The sequence below is a fragment of the Zingiber officinale genome, chromosome 5A, assembly GCF_018446385.1.
Source record: "Zingiber officinale cultivar Zhangliang chromosome 5A, Zo_v1.1, whole genome shotgun sequence".
Taxonomy (NCBI): Eukaryota; Viridiplantae; Streptophyta; class Magnoliopsida; order Zingiberales; family Zingiberaceae; genus Zingiber; species Zingiber officinale.
Genome location: NC_055994.1, coordinates 149,842,688 through 149,867,049, shown reverse-complemented (window position 1 = coordinate 149,867,049; position 24,362 = coordinate 149,842,688). Strand labels below are relative to the sequence as shown.

The 24,362-nt window shown below is 36.5% G+C and overlaps 2 protein-coding genes and 1 long non-coding RNA gene across 3 annotated transcripts; 2 read left to right on the top strand and 1 right to left on the bottom strand.

Moving 5' to 3' along the window:
- The first annotated feature begins 517 nt into the window (after positions 1-517).
- Positions 518-1,495, top strand: LOC121983385. Its single transcript, XR_006112474.1, has 3 exons — positions 518-1,089; positions 1,239-1,357; positions 1,445-1,495. It is a non-coding gene; the product is annotated as an uncharacterized LOC121983385 (long non-coding RNA).
- A 1,938-nt stretch (positions 1,496-3,433) lies between these two features.
- On the top strand, positions 3,434-7,200 carry LOC121982420 (short-chain dehydrogenase TIC 32 B, chloroplastic-like). The gene is made up of 6 exons (XM_042535467.1): positions 3,434-3,753; positions 4,404-4,607; positions 4,697-4,776; positions 4,902-5,055; positions 5,794-5,974; positions 6,977-7,200. The coding sequence occupies exons 1-5, from the start codon at positions 3,434-3,436 to the stop codon at positions 5,798-5,800; spliced, it is 765 nt and encodes a 254-aa protein (XP_042391401.1). The 3' UTR covers positions 5,801-5,974; positions 6,977-7,200.
- Positions 7,201-10,980: 3,780 nt separating this feature from the next.
- Positions 10,981-17,765, bottom strand: LOC121982419 (26S proteasome non-ATPase regulatory subunit 1 homolog A-like). Its single transcript, XM_042535466.1, has 14 exons — positions 17,515-17,765; positions 16,992-17,055; positions 16,715-16,820; positions 16,520-16,631; positions 16,271-16,439; positions 14,964-15,098; positions 14,551-14,894; positions 14,330-14,465; positions 13,901-14,149; positions 13,571-13,791; positions 13,080-13,338; positions 12,579-12,811; positions 11,970-12,486; positions 10,981-11,581 (listed from the first exon to the last, which is right to left on the bottom strand). The coding sequence occupies exons 1-14, from the start codon at positions 17,652-17,654 to the stop codon at positions 11,246-11,248; spliced, it is 3,021 nt and encodes a 1,006-aa protein (XP_042391400.1). The 5' UTR covers positions 17,655-17,765; the 3' UTR covers positions 10,981-11,245.
- Between the last annotated feature and the right edge of the window lie 6,597 nt (positions 17,766-24,362).

Genomic DNA, 24,362 nt, shown 5'->3' with positions numbered 1-24,362 from the left:
ACTCAACCTGATTAATCATTCTTAAACCTAAACCTAGACCTAGACCCTAGACCATGTAGCAACCTTTTCAACTTCCACCTCTTCCACTCTCTTTTTTTTAGTTTTGCAGATTTCTTCCGTTCAACATCTAACTTTTCTTACCGCTTATCCAGAAAGTTGTTGATATCCACCATTTCTACCGTCATCTCTTGAATTTTTGCTTTATATTTCATCTTCCTTTTGACATGCTTTGTAAAATACCGAAAATAGGAGAATATTAATAAGGAAATTTTTCAGAATTTTTGAAAAATTTTCGGAAATTTTTCGGAGTTCGTACGGACGAGTTAGCGGGGATAAAAATGGGGTCCGGGAAAGCCTGTTCAGGCTACCCCTTTAAGCGAGAAAATGTTTATATTTACATTTCCTTTTCTTTTATTTCTTTTTATTTTCTTTATTCCTCCGTTTTATTTTTTTCCCCGAATCTGTGCGTGCCTCTCCCTCGCGCACCCGAGCCGCCTCGCCCGGCGCCTCTCCAGCGAGCCCTAGCGCCGACCACCGGAAGCCTCTACCTTCCTTCCCCTCTGATCTGCGTGCCGATCGCCACTGCCGCCGGTGACGCACGGAGCAGCGCCGGTCATCTTCCTCTCTTCTCCCGATCGCGCCACTTTTCCTCGCCGGTACTCAAGCCGCCGCTGTGCCCTAGGTCTTTGCCGCCGGCCACCGCGAGTTCTAGCTGTCTTCACGGCTGTATTCCCCTCTTCTGCCCTGTGCCCTAGCCGCGAGCCACCCGAGCACCGCCGCACCTCTGCCCTAGGTGACGGCCAAAGGAGGAGAGGACCGTGCCCTAGTTGGGTTCACAGCCGCCGCCGCTCCTCTGCCCTAGCCTCAGCCGACGCCCCGCTCCGATGCCGACAGCCACCACCAAGCCCATTTTCCCCTTCTGATTCTTCACTACCGGTCGTGGTTGCTGCTCTCCTCTAGGACAGTCACTGGAATTGGAGTTCTCTCCGACCACTGATCTTCTTCTTCGGGTCGTGGACAGAAGCAGAGCATTCAAGTCGTTCCTGTGGTCCCGTTTTGTTGTACCGTGCCCTAGCAGTGGTTAAAGTGGTAAGGGAGATTATTTTACTGCTGGATTTCAGTTGTGATTTGTGCATCTCATCTCAGTATTGTGATGATTGGGTGTGGGATTGCTAATTTAGAGTTTATGGTTTAGTTGGGCAGTAATTTCTCTTAGTGTTGACCACTGTTATCGACAGGAGGATGTTTCGGTCGCGAGGCAACTGTAGAGTCCTCAGATTTGGGAGGGACAGTGATTTCATCTACGCTGGCAGAGAGTGATACCAGCTATACGTCATTGGTGGAGCCATCAATTCTGGTGAGTGGTTTGCATTGATAAATGTGTAGTCTAATCTAATGGATTATAGACTTAGTTTATGTGTTCTTGGATTAAATTGATGTGAAGGATTTGAGTTGGATGCGATCTCTTGGACTTGTTGAGGACGGTTGATACGACATGCGTATGAAGGCGGGTACCTCTTGACTTATCTTTTATGATATTGTCTTTGGATATGCATAGTATTTTATAACTACAAGCAATGAACATGTTTGTCTTTGGTATGTCACTGTTTGATATCCATAGCATGTTAGGTTTATCGCTTGTGACGTATCCGTGCTTATATCATGTGATTTATTGCCATGAGTACTGTATTACCATGAGTATCTTAGTTTCTAGAATAAGTGACATACCATGTTTTACTGAGGTTAGGACTAGGTTCTGGACTTTTGGTTTCAGTCATATGTATCGAGATTATCTGATACTTAGGTTTTATGCCATTACTGGCTTGTGTACCTCTATTTGTATATCATATATGATACGTGTACCTAGACCTTGATTCTTGATATGTGCATATTGTTGGTACATATGTTATGGAAGGAGATATGTTTAGGATCTAGGTTGCTATACCATAGAGGACCTGTATGCCCTAGATCCGCGGATTGACCTACTGATACTGTGGTACCCATATTATGTATATATGGATTTTTCTATGCTGATCAGGATGTTCCATACTTATTATGTTCAGGACATAGGTTTTTGATATTCTATCTGACCTGTGTATTCTAGATTTTGGTATGTGACCATCGCTTTTACAGTACCCATTTTGTATATATGGATATGGTTATGTTGATCAGTTTTTGTTATGCATAGTGACATGCATCATAATTGCATGCTGTGCGATTGTCGGCTCCACTATGGTTGAGCCCATCGCCAGTTACCGCACACACCCCACTCATGGTTTAGTGGTATATCGGGCAGGTGTGTGGCGGTTCTGCTTAGGCTCCGCTGGTCCGAGGACTCGCGTGGTAGCGGCCTGCTTTGGCTCACGGCATTTAGTGTAGCGATAGTAGCTGCAGACGGTGGACTCTGTTGGCTCCGTTGGTCGGTGACTCAGCGTGGTAGAGATACCTCCCGTCATTGTGTACCGGGAGTTGAGAGCATTGAGCTCCCCATTTATGATTTGGGGTCACGGGACAGGAGTAAAGATCCCGTCCACTCGGTCACTCATCGGAGCGTGACAGAGTGCACGGTTGTCATAGCCCTACCCACTCGGTCTCGCCATTTGTGTGTGAGAGGACCGACTGGTGTCAGGGCGCATCATTAGCATCATATGCATTGATGTATTTATATTATTGTGATTGTGTTTGCTGCATTTGGTTGCTGCATTTTGGTTGGATGCATACCTTTGACCTGCATACAGGATTATTGACACTTTCGGTTTGACGACCCTTTTGTCTGGATAGGAGTTCCTGATGAGTACAGCTTCCTCAGTTACCTTTCAGTTTTGCATATTCCCTATATATGATTAGGAAGCTGTATTCCATGTTTGTTGCTGTTAGATATATCTTACTACTCATGTCCATTGGTATTCGCTGAGTTGTTGAACTCACCCCCGTTGACACTATCTTTTTCAGGTACCAGGTTATTTCTGGTGTCGCTTGGAACATCCTGTCTGCTGGTCCCTACGTCATATCAGAAGACTTATCGGTTTCACGTATGTTTTCACTACAAGAAAATTGGGATTCTACAACACTTAAACGACAATGTTTTTTTTAAAAAGCGTTGTCTATTTTTTTTTAACAACGCTTTTAGTCAAAAGCGTTGTCTATTTCATTATTTTCTTATTAATAGACAACGCTTTTCTAAAAACCGTTGTCTATTAGTGATTTTTATGGGTCAAAGACAACACTTTGTAAAAAACGTTGTCTATTAGTATTTTTTTTAGTATCTACGACAACGATTTTTAAAAAGTGTTGTCTACTGTCAAGTTATCATCTCAATCTTAAGTGATCTAGACCGCTTATCTGAAGATCTGACGGCTGGATTTTCATCCATCTTCATCACAATATGGATGACCCAGATTAAAGGAGGAGAAAACTTTATTTACTTTTACCCATGCGAAGACACAGTGCTGGTGATTCCTTTCTGTTCGCGACATCTCCTCTTGCGCGGCTAGGGCACGCGGCCTCCCACCGTCGGTCGTCTCTTCTTCCTCACCACCGGCCGGCAGCTCTTTCTTCTCTTCACTGCCATTGGTCGGACCTCCATAGCCCACCCTTCTTCTTGATTCCATCAGCGACAGCAGCAAGCACCGACGATGACTCCGAGCATCCAGGTCACCTGTACGCCATGCACCACCCAAAGCTGCGAAGCATGACACCCTCCGTCGCTTTTAACTTCTTCAGGAGGTTACCTAGTAAAGTCGATATGCTTCTGTAAGTTCTATTGTAAAATTCACCGTTGAAATATTTGCTTTTCCCTTGTCCCTCTCCCGGTCAAACACTCGTAACACTCGTTTTTGAGAATTGCATGGAGAAAAAATTACATGGAGAAAAATATTTACCTAGTAAAGCGGATATGCTTCTGTAAGTTCTACTGTAAAACTCTTGTGACCTTTTATTCGCTTGGAAACTCAACTTTTGTTCCTTTAGATTGATAAGCTATCTTAACAATGGTGAATTTGAATGCTTATTTTCGACAATTCATTGTTTAGTCAACAAAAAAGAGCAATCAAAATAATAGTCTAGAATCTGTGTTTTGTTACTTTAATAAAAATTTCGAGGCATGTTGCTCATTTCTAAATTTTGTAAAAGTAATCCTTCGTAACCAACATGAAAGGGAAAAATGTGTTCCACACTTAGAAAAACTTATGTAAAAAAATTTCTGTTTGCTTACTCATGACTATGGATGGCAAAACAGTTAAAACGTATGCATTGCCTCTCTTACATGATAAATTCCCCTGCTCAATGCCTTGTGAATGGTAGTGCCAAGACTCTGGATTCTTTAATTTCTCCATGCAATTCTCAAACAGTTTTTTGCTCGATAATGTTTTGATCCTAGGAATATGCATCTTTGGTGTTTTCAGCAGATCTGCTATTTATATATCGCATTCCCATGTCATCATCGGCGCCAGGAACACCGAAGTTGCCAGTGAAGTAAAGCATAGCATTCTACAGAGCACCCCATCTGCTAGAATCAACATCATACAGATAGAACTCAGTTCGCTCATGTCCATCCGAGCCTTCGCTGAGAAGTTTTTTGCCATGGATCTTCCTCTAAACATCTTGATGTAATTATACCATTGTTTCCTCACACTAATTGTTCCATTCTTTGTCGCGGCCGAATCTTACGTCTCCTCTTCAACTTGTTTGGTTTCAGAAACAATGTCGGCGTCATGTACTGTCCGTTTCAACTTTTGGAGGATGGGATAGAGATGCAGTTTGCTACCAATCATGTCGGTGAGTATCTTCTTCACCATCTCAAAACGACTTCATTTAGTAATCGTAAACGAGCAATTCTTTTTAAGATTTCCACATGTTCGTTTTCCATATGATCTTGCAATGTGGTTTCGTTTTGATTTCAGGTCATTTTCTTCTGACCAAACTTCTGCTTGACAAAATGAAAAGCACAGCAGAGAGGACAGGAATTGAGAGCCGTATTGTGAATCTGTCATCCGAAGCTCACATGACAACATATAGAAGAGGAATAAGATTCAACAAACTCAACGACAAAGGCTTGTGAGAGACCATTGATTTTGTAGTTAGACAAACTAAATCAATGAAAATTAGAAGGTGCCAGGTAGAGGAAGAACTATATATAATAGCATAGGACTCATCTTATGATGTTATATCTATCCGAGGTCTGGTTGAAGATTACTTGTGTCTTAATTTGAAACCTTTTGTCTAACAGCTGTCATGATATTCATCCATTTCTTTCCTAGGTGTCTGACTCAATTATTTTCCTGAGTGAGAAATAAACATAAACCTGTTGTGAATTCTTAACATCTATCAAGCTCTTTCCATCAAACCACGCAATAGTCTATCATGGGTAAGGTTAGCTGAAAAGTGAAATGCTATCGTTCATAGGAAAACCCTTTGGATGCTGATAGGTTAGCTGATTTAGTATTTGCTATTTTAGAGTTTCATGTAGATTTCATTTCATGTTTTAGGTTTCGTTCTATGTTTTTCTTCATGTTGTCTTTCATATTGAGTAATGTTTTATGTGAATGTTAAGTGCTTGTATTAATTTGACCTCCTATGTTTCAATTTGCACACATTATGATTTCATGACTCATGCCCATCAAGTGTTTTATTAGTTTCCCGATCCATTTTTTTTCCTTCTTTCTACTATTGGCGAATCTAGTTGTGATATTTTTACTTCAATTAGGGTCACATGGAGAGAAACAAAATGATTGGGAGTGGAATTTAAAAATGCTTGTGTCCTGATCAATGACTCGCTGTAATTGTGCCTGATAGTTGCTGATGTGATCCTCTGGAGGAAGAAGAATGTAACTGTGGGAATTCTCATCGGTGTACTTACATCTTGTATCATCTTTGAGGTAGCTGGATATACCCTTCTGTCGCTTGTCTCAAATGTTCTGCTTCTCTTGATCTCCATCCTTTTTGTGTGGGCAAAGGCTGCCGAAGTTCTCAACAGGTAAATGCCATGTTTTCGCATTTTGACTTTATTTGTTTCGAGAAATTATGTTTTAACCTTTTAATCATAGATTATTTTGTCGAGCTCTTTTACACTGTAGTATTGTAGTAAGGCTCTGTTCTGTAATTAATTCATCTATTTTGTTTAACTGATTGCTGAAAGTTTTATTAAGTGTCTGTGAAGGAATTCTAAATTTAGAAACATGAATAGTTAATAGCCAATATCATCCTTTATTGTCCAGGTGGACTGGTGGAAGGTTGAGGCATAATTTCTCATAAAGTTTCAAGACAGAACTATAACATTAAGTCAGTGCAGTGCATTCTTGAAGTTTTGAAACAAATATCAGAAACTTATAGGAGTGCTTAACTGGAAAAGAAACCTATATTAAATGGATGTTAATAATATACTGATATATATAACTTAGTTATCTCCTGAATCATTCTCGTTTAGTTTAAGATGGAATTCCTGTAACTGTGGTCTGGAAAAAAATAGGAATATGTTAAACTAAAAAGGTAGGTCCAGAAGCCTGAGATGAAGGTTTTTCTATAAACGTAATCAACATTTTTTTAGTGTCCTAATCCTGAGATATGCAATGAATGACAAATAATATAGTCTATAGATGTATCTTACTGTTGCTTTTTCAATAGACGAGGACTACTTATTATCTTGTCAAACATTTGACAATGAGAAGGAATTTCAGTACTGCGAGAAGAATATATCTATGTGATTTATAGCATTAATATGCCTATTAAAGAAATGTAGCCAGTAAAATATAAAACCAATCCAAGATATCATTCTAGGTTCTATGTATAGAATCATGTGTGGCTTTGGTTGTCTTTTTTCTTGTGCACTAATTTACCTACCAAAGATCCTTTTCTTTCTTCTGTCTTTCTCAATCCAAATTTTCTCATTGTTGTATGGTGTGAACTGTGACCTTTGTTTTCAACTTTAAGAGTGAAAATTTCTTTTGCATAATACTGATGGTATTGTTTTCTTTGGCAGATACACAGTGGTAGGTGTTTTGTCCCAGTCTCAAGCCGACAATCCTTTTTGATCAGTATATCTAGTAGAAGTAAGCATGCAGATCGTTGTCTTCGAGGCCGACTAGCTATTTTGTGTTTTTTTTTATTTTAAATTCGAATGTCACTATCTACTTTGAAACAGAACTATTTAGTCTTTGTGTATAGTTGAATTCTCTTGTAAATACTAATACTTTGTAATTGAATTCTATTGTTTTGGTACGAGTTTGAAATCATTAACTGAGCTAATTAATATTATTTTATATGTCAAATTCAAATCTAGACATGGTAAAAGAAAATTAATAGTTTTGTAAATAAAAAAAAATGATTTTGTAAATAGATTTTTTTTTTTTTTAAAAAAGACAACGCTTTTAAAGCGTTACACAAGTGTTGTCTTTGTCAAAAACAACAACGCTTTTAAAGCGTTGCAAAGATGATGTTTTTGCAAAAAATACACAACGCTTTTAAAGCGTTGTCTTCTCTACAAACGACAACGCTTTAAAAGCGTTGTCGTTGAGCAGACTTTTAACAACAGTGCCTTTAACAACGCTTTTTCAGGCACAAAGACAACGCTTTTAAAGCGTTGTCTATTAGCTTTTTTCTTGTAGTGTTTGTTTGTTTTATGTATCAGTTTGTTTAGCTCGGTACTCTGGTTTTATTTTTGGAGTGTTGATGTTGTTATGTGGTATTTTGTATTTGTTATTGGTTGTGTAAGCCTAGCCGGCTAGCAGTTTTGTGTTTTGGTTTAGGTACAGCCGAGTGGGCTGCTTTATTTTTAACTGCGTGGTTGTGTCAGCCAGAGGCTGAATTTGATATTAACTGCGTGGTGTTTGTTTTCTTTTATTGTTATTATTCCAGCCGCATGTGGCTGAGGTATATAGTGTTTGTAGGAAAGTTTCAGATTGTCCGCCGTACAGGAGAGATGCTGCCGAAATTTCTTCGGACAAAGACTCCTCCGGGGCGTGACATGCTTGACAATTGTTTTAAGAAATCTTGGAATTTACTTCTCACCTCCTCTGGGTTGCTAGCATAGTAAAAAAAAATAACAATAATAAAATGATTTACCGTTTGCTTTAGTTTTTTGAATGAAGGTGGAGGAACGGGCAAGGCGGACACAGGACTGGGTCAAGGCATAGGTCATTAAGGTCTATGCCTAGGGCGGAGCACATTGATTGAATAATTAAGTAGATATTAAAAAATTAAATTGGGTCTCATTAATTACATCTTATCAATTAATTCATTATTTTTATTTATCCTTATTTTTTCATTATTACAATTAGCTAAGATTTTATTTTATTTAATCTTATTTCCTCATAATTGCAGGTGATTTTATTCTATTTAATTATATATCTTATAAACAAATAAACTTTTTGCTTCTCAATATCTCTAAAAAATACTAATTATTCTCAATATCTCTTCCCCTCCCTCGTCGATAATATTTTTTTCCTTACTCTTTCTTTTTCTTCCTCGATAATATCAGAAAAATTAATTAATAAATTCAACGTAAAGTAAAATAATTAATAATTAATTTTTTTTCTCTCTTTTTCTTTCATGAATCAGATTTTTTTTATCCAAAGTAAATTAAAATGCTTCATCATAAAAAAAAAATTCAAAATTAAAATTAATAAAATTTTATTTACGTTCAACAATGTCTAAAAAAGATTAAATAATTTAACTATATTAAAAAAAATTATCTAGATATTAGCTAGAAAACTAAATTTTATATAAAAATAATATTTTATTTTTAAAAAATAAATCAATTTTTATAAACTGGTCATCTTAATCCAAAATTCAAATGAAAAAAACTTAGCAAAAAATTTAAAAATATATTAAAGGGTTTTATTATTATTATTATTATTGCCTAGGGCTTCGGGGAATCTTGAGATGGCCCTGGGTGGGCACATCGTCGTCGTCATCCATTAGGTGGTGCATTTAGGGATGAGTAAAATTTTAATTAAATCGAACAAATAATTTACAAATTCAGTTCAGTTTATTTAAAAATTTATTTAAAAAAAATAATTAATTCGGTTCAGGTGCCGTCTTAAAATTTCTTATTTTGTTAAATCAAATAGACCAAATAAACTAATTTTTTTAGACCGAATCAAATTTTTAGACCCTAATTTTTAAACCAAAACAGAATATTTATTAAACCAAACTAAATTTTTAGATCTAACTAAAAAATATCGATTAATTCAATTTTTGATCAAATTAACTGATATTTTATCAATTATGCTTGTCCAGATTTTATTGAAAATTCAATTTCAATTTAATTTTAACTAAATACTCACCCTAGGCATTGGAAGGGTTTTTAGAGTTATTTAGGCCTCATTTATTAATAAGATTTATTAACAAACTTAAATTGTTGTTAGAGTCCATTTAATTAAGGTGTCATGGTTAGGGGTGAGTAAAAATTCGGTTAAATCTAATAAACCAATAGAAATTAAAAATTTGATTCGGTTATTCATAAATTTGATTTTTTTTTAAAAAAAATAAATAATTCGGTTAATTTGATCATGTTCAATTTTAAAATTTTTTATTTGTTTAAATTGAATAGACCAAATAAATTAAATTTTTAGTTTAGACCCTAACTTTTAAACTGAAACTAAATTTTTATTAAACTGAACCGAATTCTTAGACCTTAATTAGAAAATATCTGTTAATTCAATTTTCGATCCAATTAACTAATATTTTATTAATTCAGTTTGTTTAGTTTTAATTAAAAATTTGATCAGTTCACGGTCCATTCGGAAAAAAAATTGATTTGATTCGATTTAATTAATTTAGTTTAATTAATTTAGTTCTTGGAATATTAAATAAACCAATTCACTGATGGAAAATGCTTCCTTTCGGAAAGTTTCTTATCTAGACCCCAAAAGACCGGATAGAATAAAGAGCAGGGGATCAATGATACTAGGTGTTGGATTCCGTCTACAATTACATAGAAAAAAAAGGAATTCATCATATCCATGTGAATTTAAATTAATCATTTGGTTTAGAAAAGTTATCTTTTGATGCCTAATACTCTTTTATGTGACTGGAGAGTGTGGTCACACCTATAGTAGTATCTATATGAGCACAACCGCTACTCATCTCATTAGTACAATTGGAGTCTCCTAATATTTATCACTAGTGCTAGCTACCTTATAAGGTTTCATTTTATTTAAATTATTTACAAACCCAAATAAATATTAGATTCATCATTAATCTAATAAGTTTAAGATTCAATTTGATTAACCCAATAATCCAATTATATCCAATTAGATTAATCCGTGATCTTTTTAATATTGAACTTTGATTATATTCCTAATCACCCTCTCTTCAGACGAAGAATTGTCATTAATCAAAATTTAAGATCCGAAACTAATTTCAGATTTAAAACTTAGACCCAATCTAATATAAAACAAACTTCAAATTGATGTGGGTTCTTGTAATATTGGTCTAAAATCACATTTTAAAGAAAAGCACTAAGTAACATTTAACAATATATCATGGCTATTCAAGTAAAGAGATATGACAGTAAAGAGAATGTCATAGATCCGACTAAATCTACATGTGACTATTATAATGTATAACCATAATATTTAGATTATACTGTAGAGCATACGGCATTAATATTCATCACTCGGTTTAATTGAAAGATCAAACCGAACAAAAATTTCACTTCGCCAAGAACAATCATTCATATGTTGTCCTTGTAGGGGAGCCGCTGCTATTATTTGGGATGCTATTGTTGGACTCGATCACCATGGAACTCAAGAGTTAGCAACTCACGACCATCATTGTTGCTCGCTCATTTGATGATGACGACCATACATTTAAAGGGGAACAGCTAGCAGGAGAGGTCAGTCTAGAAGACATTTTCGACAATTGTTTCATCTACCTTCTTTTTCCTTCAATAAGCAAATATCGATCTACTAGATTCATACCAAGAGATTTTCATAAGAACAATTCATGCCACATTAATATGCCGACAAAACAAAGAACTAATGAGTTACAAATGCGCACAAAGCAGATAATTAATGAAAATTATGTGTCCTACCAATCACATGGTCCTCCATGACAAAGAGCTAAAGGGTTCTTGGTTGTCGAACAATTCTAGTGGTGTTCCTTTCACCGATGAATCCCACGAGCATTCCCAAAAATATATTGACAACAGAAGAAAACAAAAAGGATGAAACGGAAGTTGCATTTTGAGGCTAAGCCATGGACTATTGTTCGAGCTGTAATGTATTTGAACAAGGTCATGATTTGATCAACCACTGTACTCGAATGCTTGTGGCGGCTGAGGCTCATCGTCTACTGCCATCGCTGAAGATCCAGATCCCTGCTGGCCTGTCGAAGCTGCTCCAGTTACTGCCGCGTTGGGAGGTGCTGTTGTCAGTGCATCTGAAAGTGTGAGTACCTCCGCTTCAGAGGGTTGCAGATCCTTCAAGAGGACAAATCCGGAAGGCGCTAACTTAACAGGTATATATCTGCTTCCCTCAAGGAATCTGATGTATTTTTCTTGGGTAGGCACGACCCTTGCTGGATTTGTCAAAGTCTCGTAAGACAGTTCGGGCTCCAATTTCTTTTCCACAGCAGTCTCCACCTAAAATGCAAGAACAAATTTGGGTAAGTTATAACTATTTTTCCTCATGGAGTTTTAATTTTTTTTGCATACAAAAGGTGAAAGTGAAATCTGACAAGCTGATAATTTTAAACTCCAACGTTTGTTCCAAAACAATTTCACATAAAAAATGAGGTTAACCTTCTTAAACATTAAACAGCTGTCTAATGTACACTAAGTTTTTGAAGTTGCTCTGAGTATGATATTAAACCTGCTGGAATTGACTCGACAAGAACCAAAGAGACTTCATATAAAGTTTTAAAGATTGATAATTGGAATTTTGAAGGGTTTCAACAGAATGAACCTTTATTTTGTTGCATTAACACCATAAAGATGGATACTATCATTCTTACAATATACGAGAAGTTACCTGCATTGCATCAGCATCCTTCTCAGTAGATTTACTAGGCTTTGTAGAAGCTGAAGCACTTGAGGCATCGTCATTTGACAGCTTATCCAGAGAGCCTTTATGTTCAGTGTCCTTTTTCGCTCTCGATTTTGCTTTAGCTGCTGTTGACAGAACAGCTGTAGGCATTTTGACTGCTGAAATTGAGGTCGGAGGTGTTGTTGGGCGAGGGTACTCGAACAGCGAAGGTTTCGCATTCGATAAGAACTCAAATTTTGGAACTTTCAGATCATAATTAAGTCCGATAAAGGCAGTTGGGGAGAACGCAAGGCTTATGAAGTAGAGAAGGGGATACCAATACCAAAACTGGCTAAAAACAGCCAGTCCAACTACTGCTGTGATTTTATCATGCTTTGTTTTAGACAACAGTCTAATGGTTACGTTCCTTCCACCAGCATCAAGAATTCCAGAAGCCAATATTGCACCCATCTTGCTCATTGTATCTTCATGCTTGTCGAGAATTATTTTCTCCAATTGCCGCCTACATACATCAAGAAGATTTAGAACATATAGTGAAGGCAGTTAATTATCAGATTCTTCAACACAAGTCTAAAATAGACCATCAACAAGTACCTGAACGTTCCAACACGAGAGTCACAGGATTCATTAGTTTGGATCATAACCATGGCCATAGCTATGAGAGCTCCTTGGCGGACAAAATCCACAACATCAGATGTTAGAGGCTCAAGCAAAGAAATGGCCTCACTCAAACCAGTACCAGCACAAGAAATGCCAACTGCTAAAGCCGCACCATAACGAACATGAGGATTATAAGACTCAGACAGCAAGGAAACAATTCTTGGGGTCTGCAACATCCAAAATGTTATGACTACAAAGTATTATAAATAAGGTAATAACAAGTACATTAGGGAAATCGACTACAGACAGACTTTAACATAAGCACAGATTAGCAGTAAACATCATTAATCAGTAATAAATGTGGGTGAAGGTGAAGGGCCAGAACATTGATAATTTGCAAGCACAATGTCCTGCAAGTAGTTAAATTTACAGAGCAAGGGCTTCTATCTTTGTGTCCAAGATCAATTAAGAGAGAAGATGCTCATTTAAACTTGCCTGTTCAGGTTCGGAGTATAAAACAAATCCAAGAGCCAGTACAGCTGTCCTTCGCACATCATCACTTACATCTGAGACAGCAAAGTGAAGCAACTGATGGATGGCCTTGTTGTTTGCTGTCCCCCTATAAGCTAAAGCCAAGGCATACATGCCCCCATAACGAAGTATAGGATCCTGATCCCTTGTCATTTGTTCAATCAAAGCATCCGCCCCCTCCTCCCTTCCATAAACTGTCAATGCAATTCCAAGAGATAAGCCCCTGCAAAGATGAATACAGATTAGCATACAGCTGATGCAATTTATGTAACAAAAAAAGATTCACTTTTGGCCTGATTTGAGACTCACAGAGCATAAACATGACATGTCTTAGCAGAATTAAGATTTGTTATAAAAAAGCAAAAACAGATATAGATACTACGGGAAAGAAATAGATGAACTAGTTAGACAAACCAAGTCATATCATTTAAGAAACCACACAAAAAAACACTTACCGAATGATCTTTTCATGTTGTGTATCGTGTGCATATGCAAGCATTTCACCTGCCTTCTCACTTGCAGTACCAACCATAAGCAGGCCCATGCTGATGCCAGCAGCTTCACCAGCCACAGCATTATCTGTATAGAGCACATTTTTAACATCTTCATATATTTCCTCATCTGCTGTTCCTAAAGCTGCCAATCCAAGACCTAGGCATGCACCATGCTGAATAACCTGTAGATATAGATTATTAACATATCTAATGAGACGGGTCAAAAGATTTGGTGCCTGCACTGATGAATTTTGAATCTAGTGTTTGAAGAGTATTGCAAACAAAAGGCACCTCAGCATTAGTATTCTGTAAGCTTTCACGAAGAAATTGTTTGATGCCTTCTCCGTGGTTAGCATGAATCAGTCCTAAAGCAAAAAGTGCACCACCTTCAGAATATGGACTACCACCACCAACAGCACCACTTTGAGGCAAATACGGTGCCATCAGTGACCTTCCTTGCTGCAGATGACCTCTGTGAATAACTCCTAGTCCAGCGGTAGCACTGAACTTGGCCCAATTTGTTGCTCTGCTAAGCCATTCCTACCAAGACAGAATCAAGAAAATTGACACTTAAAGCAAATGCAAAAACATACAGAGAAATTATGATATATGGTTGTGCTGCAGTTTTCTTTAATCAAACAAGATGACTCAATCAAAAAAGATAGATCAACCAAAAGAAATCAACAGGATCTCAGTGGCATACACTAATATATTTCATACCAGATTTTCTCTAAGAAAAGTGTCAACAGTTGTTCCAGCATGCATTATAGCATTGGCACATATTGTTGCACTGTGGCACACACTGTTTCTCATTTCCACTGACTGCTTTATTGTTTTAAGAATCAAAAGGTCAGACCTATCAACAGACACAAAGATATCAATTTGCATGTGAATGGGCAAACATCACAATGATATCAATAATGAAAAATGTTAAGCGTTACCTATTCTGACTATATAAGAATTGTAGAGTCAATTGAATTGATGTTTCTCCAGATAATATTCCTTTTATCTTTGCAAGCCTTTCATTATGTGTGGTGTCTACTTCATTGATATTTTCTGCAGTCCCATTAGCAGCATGTGATTCTTCAATCATGTGAACATCATCTGCACTTGCACTAGCATTCCCATTCTGTGAATTTTGAGTGGATGATACTTGGTCAGGGCTTGCATGATCGATAGCTTGAGATTTGGAGTTTGATAAGCGGTTCACAACATTTAATAGGAATGCCTGGTGTTCATTTTCCACGAGATCAAAAGCTATCTGAAATGCAAGAAGTGCATCCTCCTATACAGAAAAATAAATTACAATGTCAGACTTGCAACGAAGGACAAAAATAACATTATAACAAAATACCTTGTTCCCTGATAGCAACCGCTCCAAAATGGTCGCAACAGCTTCTGGTTCATTCAAAAACATAAGACACTGACAAATGCTTAAATAATCAGGAGAATCCAACCTCTGATATATCTTGATCAGTAGACGAAGAACCTGCAATGTTAAAAAAAATCAATTAGATAACTTATCTCATATCCCTTTGAGCAGTGCATTGTCACCTGAAATTCAAAATGAATCTCAAGCCTTGTTATTCAACAGATCAGAATTTGTCTTCACAGCAAACCAACTCTCATATGGGAAAAAAAGGATTTCTGCTTTGTTTATGCCCATGCAATTAAATTTCTTGTCAAATGAGTGAAAAACAGATACGTGCATTTTGAAGCAAAGGTCATATATTTGATACAGTGAGGATGTTACTATACTTCATGCTACCATGCAAAATGACAAGAGTTTTTTCATAACTAACCAATCTATCAAATTAAGTGCCAGAACCTCTCATACATATTTTCATGGTACAAGAATTGGGAAAGCAATTCAAGCAGATTGATCATAAACAACAAATTTCCAATTAAAACTTCACAGTTCATGCCAGAAACAAAATGATATAGATTTCTAAAAGATTTTCACTTCACAATCAAATACAAGAACCAATATGAAACATTATGGAACAGAATGTGCTCCTAGGATTCTACAAAATAATTAAACAGCATATTGAATGTAGTTAAGCTCATGTGTGTGTATTGGGACTATATATCACCAATGAGACCAGATCAAATTTTGATTAAGAAGCCATGTTTGCCAATTTAAATATGCATACATTTATTTGTATACTATCTCTCTGAAAATTTATATCATTAAAATTGCATTTTTCTTATCAGCATTAATGTGCTATATGAGGCCTCCTATATGATCTTCTCTCTCCATTGAACTCAATGCAATACTACATCATAACATCACCTGAAATATTCAGATGTCTTTGATAATTTTTTTTAATACATTTAGAAATTTCTTTGAACTCCCTTGGCCACTTACACCTTCAACTTAATTAAGTCAACTCTTCTAACTATGTATTGACAGCCCTTGAATATGTTCATGCCATCTTAACCTATTTTTTCCTCATTTTATCATTTATTAGCGCTTCACATAATCATTCTAGTGTAGTACTTTTATTTAATATTTCTTTTACCAAAGCATGGAAAAAATGAACCTTGTAAACTAGCATCAGATTCCATATTCAACACAAATATAGAATCAAACTCACAGATATGTTATTGTAAGCACATGAATGAGCTTATTAGAAACTTAATGTACAAGGATAACATTACCTCACAGCGGTATTCCCTGTGATTGACAAATGAATGTGAAAGCGTTATGCAATATGAAAGTGCACAATGAACATTGTCACTTTGGGCAATTGCTTCTTCAAGCTTATCTAGCCTCCTACATTCAATTGACATTCCCATGGCTTGCTGGTATTTGCCATCGGAAATGCACCTGAATCAACAAAATGTATTAATGATTTAATAATAGACAGTAATAAACAAGTATCAAATGTGAAAATTTTCCTAACATACTTGTCAAGCATCCTTTCCACAATGGCCTCCAACCTTGGATCCATTTGAGATTCATTTTTACTTGTTTTCAACGCTTTAGACTTAAGAGCAGCATACTCATCGAGTGCTTTGGCTAAAATAACAACAATCTGAATCAGATCTGAAAACAATTGGATGAGAAAAATGCAATCCAACCATTTGGCCAGAATCATATACCTAACAGAGTATGCGCATAATCAGAATCTTCTGATACATCAAATAAGGATCCCGCACCAAGGGCATAAGACAATGAGTCATTAAGCTCTCCGAGATAGTAGAACACCTTGTCAGGAAAACCAAATAAGAACAACTAATAGGGGGAAAAACTAAAATGACAAAAGTTAAAAGTCAGTAGCAACACTTTGGCACCAAAATTTAATTTGTAATAGCAACCAAGACAATGCCAAAATTTAATTTGTTAAAAATAATAAAGAAAGAGGGATCACAGCATTACCTTAGAGACAACCAACGCAGCTAGTTGCCTCTGATCAAATTCCTCGTCTTCATATAAACTTTCACTGAAACATATGACGCCAACTGAGTCATACTGTTCGCAAAATTTAGCATGAAATAAAAAAAACAAAAAGCACGGTAGGGAATTATTTCTTGGCAACTAACTATCCTCTAAGTTACATAACAATCACACACTTCCAAGCTCAAATGCAGTTCATAATATTTTTTTAAAATACAAAACATGAAAACCAGAATCCTAAATTCGACCAATTGTCAAAAGAACAAAAATTAGGTTTGGAAGCCCCCATAGCACCTTCCCTGATCAAACCCTCCAGCAACTGTCTGAAGATTAAAAAAAACAATAACACCAAATTTCAAAAATAAGTAAAGGACAGACCTGATGGAACCACCAAATCTGTAACCCATACCAAAGCCCTAACCATGACATGAGCGCCACGAAAATGAAAAGAAAAATCAAGAGCAAAAGGCAGAATGAGAGGGGAAAATAGAGCGAGGAGGCTCACATGGTGGGCACGCTAGTGGAGATCTCGGGCCAGAAGAGGTGGACGAGGGAGTTGAGCTTGTCGAGGGCGTGAAGCTTAAGCGCCGGGTGCGGCTCGTGGAGCATCGCAATAAGGCCGCTCGCCGAGCTCACCACCGCCATCTCCGGACCTTCTGATCGCTAATCGCCGGGGTGCCGTCGTAGATCGCAAGGGAAGGAAGAAATCGCTTTTACTTGGAGAGTCGGCAACCTAGCGAGGAGAGAAACTCTGTCGATCTGCTTGGATATATATATATATAGAAACATTAAACACTCTTAAATAAATAATTAAATACGTTAATATTCAGAAAAAAAAATAAAATCAATAAGTTATAATCTTTGTCAAGGAAAAATAATAAAATTTATTTTTAATATATATGGATGGTGGATATCAAAAACTTATTAAAAATCTGTATCCTTTAAATCTAAAATTAAATTATGTTAATATTTTTTTTATTATTTACATTGAAAATAATTTTAAAATTTATTAATAATTTCCACAGAAATATCTTATATATTTGGTATTGACTATAATTTACAAGAACATTCTATAGTATTAATAAGAGGAGGAAGGGTTAAGGATTTACCCGGTGTGAGATATCACACTGTTCGAGGAATCCTAGATGTTATCGGAGTAAAGGATCGTCAATAAGGGCATTCTAGTGCGTTGTAGATTCTTATCCAAGACTTGTATCATTTGATGATGTTATGTGAATCGCTAGAAATAGCCTCTTGCAAAAAGCAGGGTAAGGCTGCGTACAATGGATCCTTCCCCGGGACCCCGCATGGCGAGAGCTTTGTGCACCGGGCTGCCCTTTTTATGTGAATCGCTAGAAACTTGTGAAGTGTATGGCTAACCCAATAATGAAAGTTTTGTAAGGGAACTGGAGCATACTACCATGAGACAAAAGATTAATCAAGGATCTAGAGTTTAAAATTTAGTTGTACTGTATTATTGAGAATTTTTCTCATTAATCAATCAGAGATCCAGAGTTCAAGACTTAGCTACAATGTATTATTGAAAATTTTTCTCATTAATCAATCAGGGATCTAAAGTTCGAGATTCAGCTAAGGCATATTATTGAGAATTTTTCTCATTAATCAATCAGTAATTTAAAATCTCTTTAATCTCACATCTTATGATTGACAAGCAGAGAAAATTTTATAAATACCTTGGGTCGGCAACATTACAAAACAAAGTATGATATATTAAATTAATCTTTTATAAGATGAGTTCGTTATAGTAGTTGCTACTGGGATTCTCGAGCATCACTCTTGCATTGCACTATTGCATGGGGTTGGCGCACCCTTACACCATTCTTGAGCATTACTCTTGCATTGGACTATTGCATTGGTCTGACACACCCTTACTGTTGGATCGAGACGCGCTAGAGGGGGGGTGAATAACGCTCGCGGCTATTCGTTCGATTATCGGAATCGTAAAACTATCAAAGTAAATTTACGCAGCGGAAGTAACGAACGCAATCACAGAAGAACACAAGTAGTTTTACTTCGTTCGGAGCCTAGGTCGACTCCTACTCGAAGGCCCGCGATCCTTGATCGCTTTCGGTGGGCAACACTTATAAGTACGAAAAAGGAGTACAAGATTTACAATTAGTACAGTAATTAAAAACAAGTATACCGACGACAGAATCGTAATCTCGAAGCTCCTGGTCGTCGTGGACTTGTAACAGCACTTCAGGGTCGTTGAATGAGCAGCACGCAGCACAAGGATTGCTTGGAAGTTGTATTGGTCGAGACCCCTTATAAAGGGGTTCAAGGCGCCTTACACTGCTCACCAGGCGCCTTGAACGAGCCGAGTCACCCGCGTGGATCAAAGGCACTGGTCGAACTCTATCTCGGTTTAAGGCGCCACCTATCCAGGCGCCTTCAACCTCGGTTCAAGGCGCCTGATCTCCATTCAAGGCGCCTCCATGTTCTTGCACTCGAGGCGCCTCAAGCTCCATGAGGGCGCCGACATTGTTCATCCGAGTCCTTCTTTGTGTTTTTGGTACCTGCAAGTATGTTAATCCAAAGATACCGCAACACAAAGTTAACACAACATAATAGTATGAATATGAAATTATGACAGTCTCTGAGTCTGACTTCGGGTTTCCAACCGAAACCCTAGGTCGACGACGCCTACTCCCTCTACGGGAACGCGTCCTCACCTACTCCTCTCGGAGAGATTACTTTTGCCAGTCGATCCTCCAGATCGACCGGACTTTGCTCGGCACTCGATGCTCCGGACTTTCTGCTGAACATCCGCCCGTCCAGACTTTCACCTCGTTCGCGACACCAGGACTTTCCACCTAGGGTTACCACCCCCTAGGACTTTTGCCTGAAGCCATCGACCTGCCAAGACTTTCCGCATAGGGTTACCACCCCCTATGACCTAGGGTTACCACCCCCTAGGGTTTTACCTTGCCTAACCGCAGTTAGGACTTTCCTGAAACACTCAGCAAAAGCTGTCAGATAACAAAGCACCTTAACTTTGAATCCTTTGCCATAATCAAAACTTAGGTTCGATCGTCGGATGCTTCCCGCACCAACAATCTCCCCCTTTTTGATTATGGCAATACGTAATTCAAAGTTAAAAAAACATTTGTAATAACTGAATATATGTAATAACTGCATAACGTTAACCAGGCTTAAATAAACTTCAAATGAAATAACAGTTAAGCTGGAAACTTTTTACCTTGGTAATATTAGACTCCCCCTTAATAAAAGCCCGCCTTTTATTAAATAATTTGAATTTTCCTTTAACTTTTAATTTACCTACTCTCCCCCTTTGCCATACATCAAAAATAAACCAGTTTGAGAGTAGATTTGTATTTTTCTGAAGGAAAGTTTTCAAAGAAAAAAATAAATTTTCTTTTTGACAAAACGACTTAGCTTTTTGAATTTTGGAATTTGCCAAATATGAAGGTACTTAGCTATATATTTAGCTTTGAAATGATTTGTCTTGAGAAGATATTTTGCAAAAATAGCTAAGTTTAGAGTACAGTATAACTAAGTCTAGTTAAAATAGTCTTGACATTAACTAGGTTTGAAAATAGGAGTATTTGAATTTTCAATAAAAGGAATTGTTTAGAAGTTATAAAATATGAAGTCACTTAAAAACTTTTAAACCGTTACAAAAAAGTTGACTAGATTTGAAATTAATTGAATATTCACTACATAGATAAGTTTTCTGAAAAACTGTAATTAAGTTTTAAATACCCATTTTGAAGAAGGAAAGAGGGAGTAGCAGTAGTTTGTTTTCTAGTCCAAATATGAGTCAAATTAAATTATTGAGTTTAAATTGATTAAGTATCAGAGCCTTTAAAATAATTAGGTAAAGTAATTTGATTAGAACCTTAAGTACTATCATGCTTGACCAAAAAATTGAAACATACTTTTCCTAATTGTCTAACCTTTAGCTACTTGCTGATTGCCTAGAGGGCAGTAGCTTTCACATGGTTAGTCAAGTTAAGTCTATTTGGTCCAGTTAGAATTGGCTAGAGCTGGAAGACCTGACTTGATTACTATTTATGATGTGTTTAACGCCCAGACTCATATTGATGCACAAATATAAGCATTCCTGAGTCCAGGCTGTACCCTATGCATCTCACGCCTTTCTAAGTTTTTCAAACACAAGCAAGGTAGACCTAGGTGTTTGTGAGATGCTCTGGCTTTAATCTAGGGGGAGCATGATTTCTAGGGGAAAGCTTAGGCTAGATCAAAATGTTGAAAATTCTAAGAAATTGGAATTTTGAAATAAGTATTTTCCTAGAAATTTAAAAGCAAATGATAATCAAACATTGTCTATTCTACCCAACACATTCCTATTTGTCTTCTAAGTGAGCTGAACTCAAGTTCAGGTAAGGGTTTTGTGAAGATGTCAGCTAGATTTGATTTTGACTCAACATAGTTGAGTATAATATCACCCTTAACTACATGATCCCTTACAAAATGGTGCTTCACTTCTATATGTTTAGTCCTTGAGTGATGAATTGGGTTTTTTGTTAAATTTATGGAACTTATATTATCAATTGAGATTTTTGTGTTATGATAGTTCAGTTGATAGTCTTTAAGAGTGTGCATCATCCAAAGCAATTGAGATGTGCATTCACCTAAGGCTATATATTCAGCTTCAGTGGTAGACAAAGCCACACAATGTTACTTTCTACTTGACCAACTTACTAGGCATTGTCCTAGAAATTGACAACTACCACTTGTGCTTTTTCTATCTAACTTGCATCCGGCGTAATCCGAGTCAGAATAGCCAAGAAGGTCAAAGGTGCAAGTTCTAGGGTACCAGAGTCCTATATTTAGAGTACCTTTAATGTACCTAAGTATTCTTTTAACATAGGTTAAATGTGACTCTTTTGCACAAGATTGGTATCTTGCGCACATACCAACCGCAAATAATATGTCGGGTCGGCTTGCTAAAGCAGGCTTCCTATGGCACTCCTATAGTACTTTGGGTCTATTGGTTTGCCTTCAGGGTCAGAGTCTATGTTAATGTTGGTTGCCATGGGTGTATTTATTATTTTTGAATTTTCCATGCAGAATTTTTTAATTAATTCCTTTGCATATTTAGTTTGATAAATATATATTCCATCTTTAGTTTGTTTTATTTGTAAGCCTAAGAAAAAATTAAGTTCACCAACCATGCTCATTTCGAATTCATTTTCCATTAATTTAGTGAATTCTTTTAAAAATTTAGAGTTATTTGATCCAAAAATTATATCATCAACATAGATTTGAGCTATGAAGATGTCTTTGTCTACAGTTTTTACAAATAGAGTTGGATCTATTTGACCTTGGTTGAAACCTTTGGATATTAAGTGATTTGACAATCGTTCATACCATGCCCTAGGGGCTTGTTTAAGTCCGTACAAGGCCTTTTTTAACCTAAATACATGATTAGGATATCCTAAGTCCTCAAATCCTGGGGGTTGGCTTACATATACTTCCTCCTTAATAAATCCATTTAAGAATGCTGACTTGACATCCATTTGGTATAATTTAAATCCTTTGTTTGCTGCATAGGCTAACAACATTCTAATGGATTCTAGTCTAGCTACTGGGGCATAGGTTTCATCATAGTCCAAACCTTCAACTTGGCTGAATCCTTTAGCTACAAGCCTAGCCTTATTTCTAATTATTTCGCCTTGATCATCTAGCTTGTTTCTAAATACCCATTTTGTATCGATTATTGATTTATTTGAGGGTTTAGATACAAGTTCCCAGACTTGATTTCTCTCAAATTGGGCTAACTCTTCCTGCTATGATCCAGTCCGGGTCAGGTAGTGCTTCTTCTATTGTTTTTGGTTCGATTTTAGAAATTAGGGCAATCTGACTGTGAATTCTGTAGGAGGATCTAGTTCTTACCCCTAGATTTGGATCACCCAAAATTTGATCAGATGGGTGAGAGGTACTGACCCTAGTTGGTCTGATAAGTGGGTCAGGGGCTGGTTCCTCTGGTTTATTAAGATTTGGTTGAATTTCATCATCTTCTATATTTCTTGGATCAATATCAACATTCTCATTTATATTTGGTAGATTATTTTCTTCATCAAATATTATATTAGTTGTTTCTTCAACTTTTAGGGTGTTTTGATTGTAGACTCTATAGGCTCGACTGTTTGAGGAGTATCCTAAAAATATTCCTTTGTTAGATTTGGGTGTGAATTTTCTTAAATAATCTTTAGTGTTTAAAATGTGAACTTTACATCCAAATACTTTTAAATAATTTAAGTTAGGAATTTTATGATAATATAGTTCATAAGGGTTTTCTTGTGAAATTTGTTGATCAAAATTCTGTTTTGAATATGATTTGCAGTATTTATTGCTTCAATTGGTGATTTAAATTATATTCATTTAACATGGTTCTAGCGGCTTCTTGTAGAGTTCTATTTTTACGTTCCACCAGACCATTTTGTTGGGGGGTTCTAGGACATGAAAATTCATGTTGATATCCATTTATTTTACAAAATTGGGTAAGTTTATGATTTTCAAATTCCCCTCCGTGATCACTTCTTATTCTTTTAATTTTAGTATCTTTTTCATTTTCTATTAATTTACAAAAGTTACTAAATATTTCATAGGTTTCATCTTTAGTTTTTAGGAATTTTACCCATGAAAATCTAGAGTAGTCATCAATTATTACTAAGCAATACTGGTTCTTGCTTAGTGACTTAGCTCCATGTGAATCAAATAAGTCAAGGTGAAGGAGCTCAAGTAAGGAGCTGGTTCTTTCAAGATTTGTTGATTTGTGTGTTGACTTAGTTTGTTTTCCTTGTTGACAAGCATTACAGATAGAATTTTCAATGAATTTTAGGTTTGGTAAACCTTTAACTAGACCATTATGACTCATTTTTGAAATGAGTCTAGTGTGAGTGTGACACAATCTTCTGTGCCACAAAGTAGTTTCCTCTTCTTGTGTTAGAAAACACTTTGTTGAGGATGTCGGTAGATTAATTGAATACATATTATTTATCCTAAGTCCCTTAAGTAAGATTTCAGGATTTTCAATGTTTTTAACTAAACACCTGGTTTTGTCAAAAGTTACTAAGTATCCGCTATCACACAATTGACTTATACTTAGTAAATTAAACTTGAAATTTTCAACTAAAAGGACTTTTCGAATAATAAAATCGGAGTTGAGTTCGATATTACCTCTTCCGATTACCTTAAGTTGACCTTCGTTACCGAATGCAACTGATCCTAAGTTTTTGTATGTGAGTTTAGTAAACTTCAATTTATCTCCAGTCATGTGTCTGGAGCAGTCACTATCCAACATCCATTGATCCAATTCCTACATAGGAAGTGGTTGAATTGTTT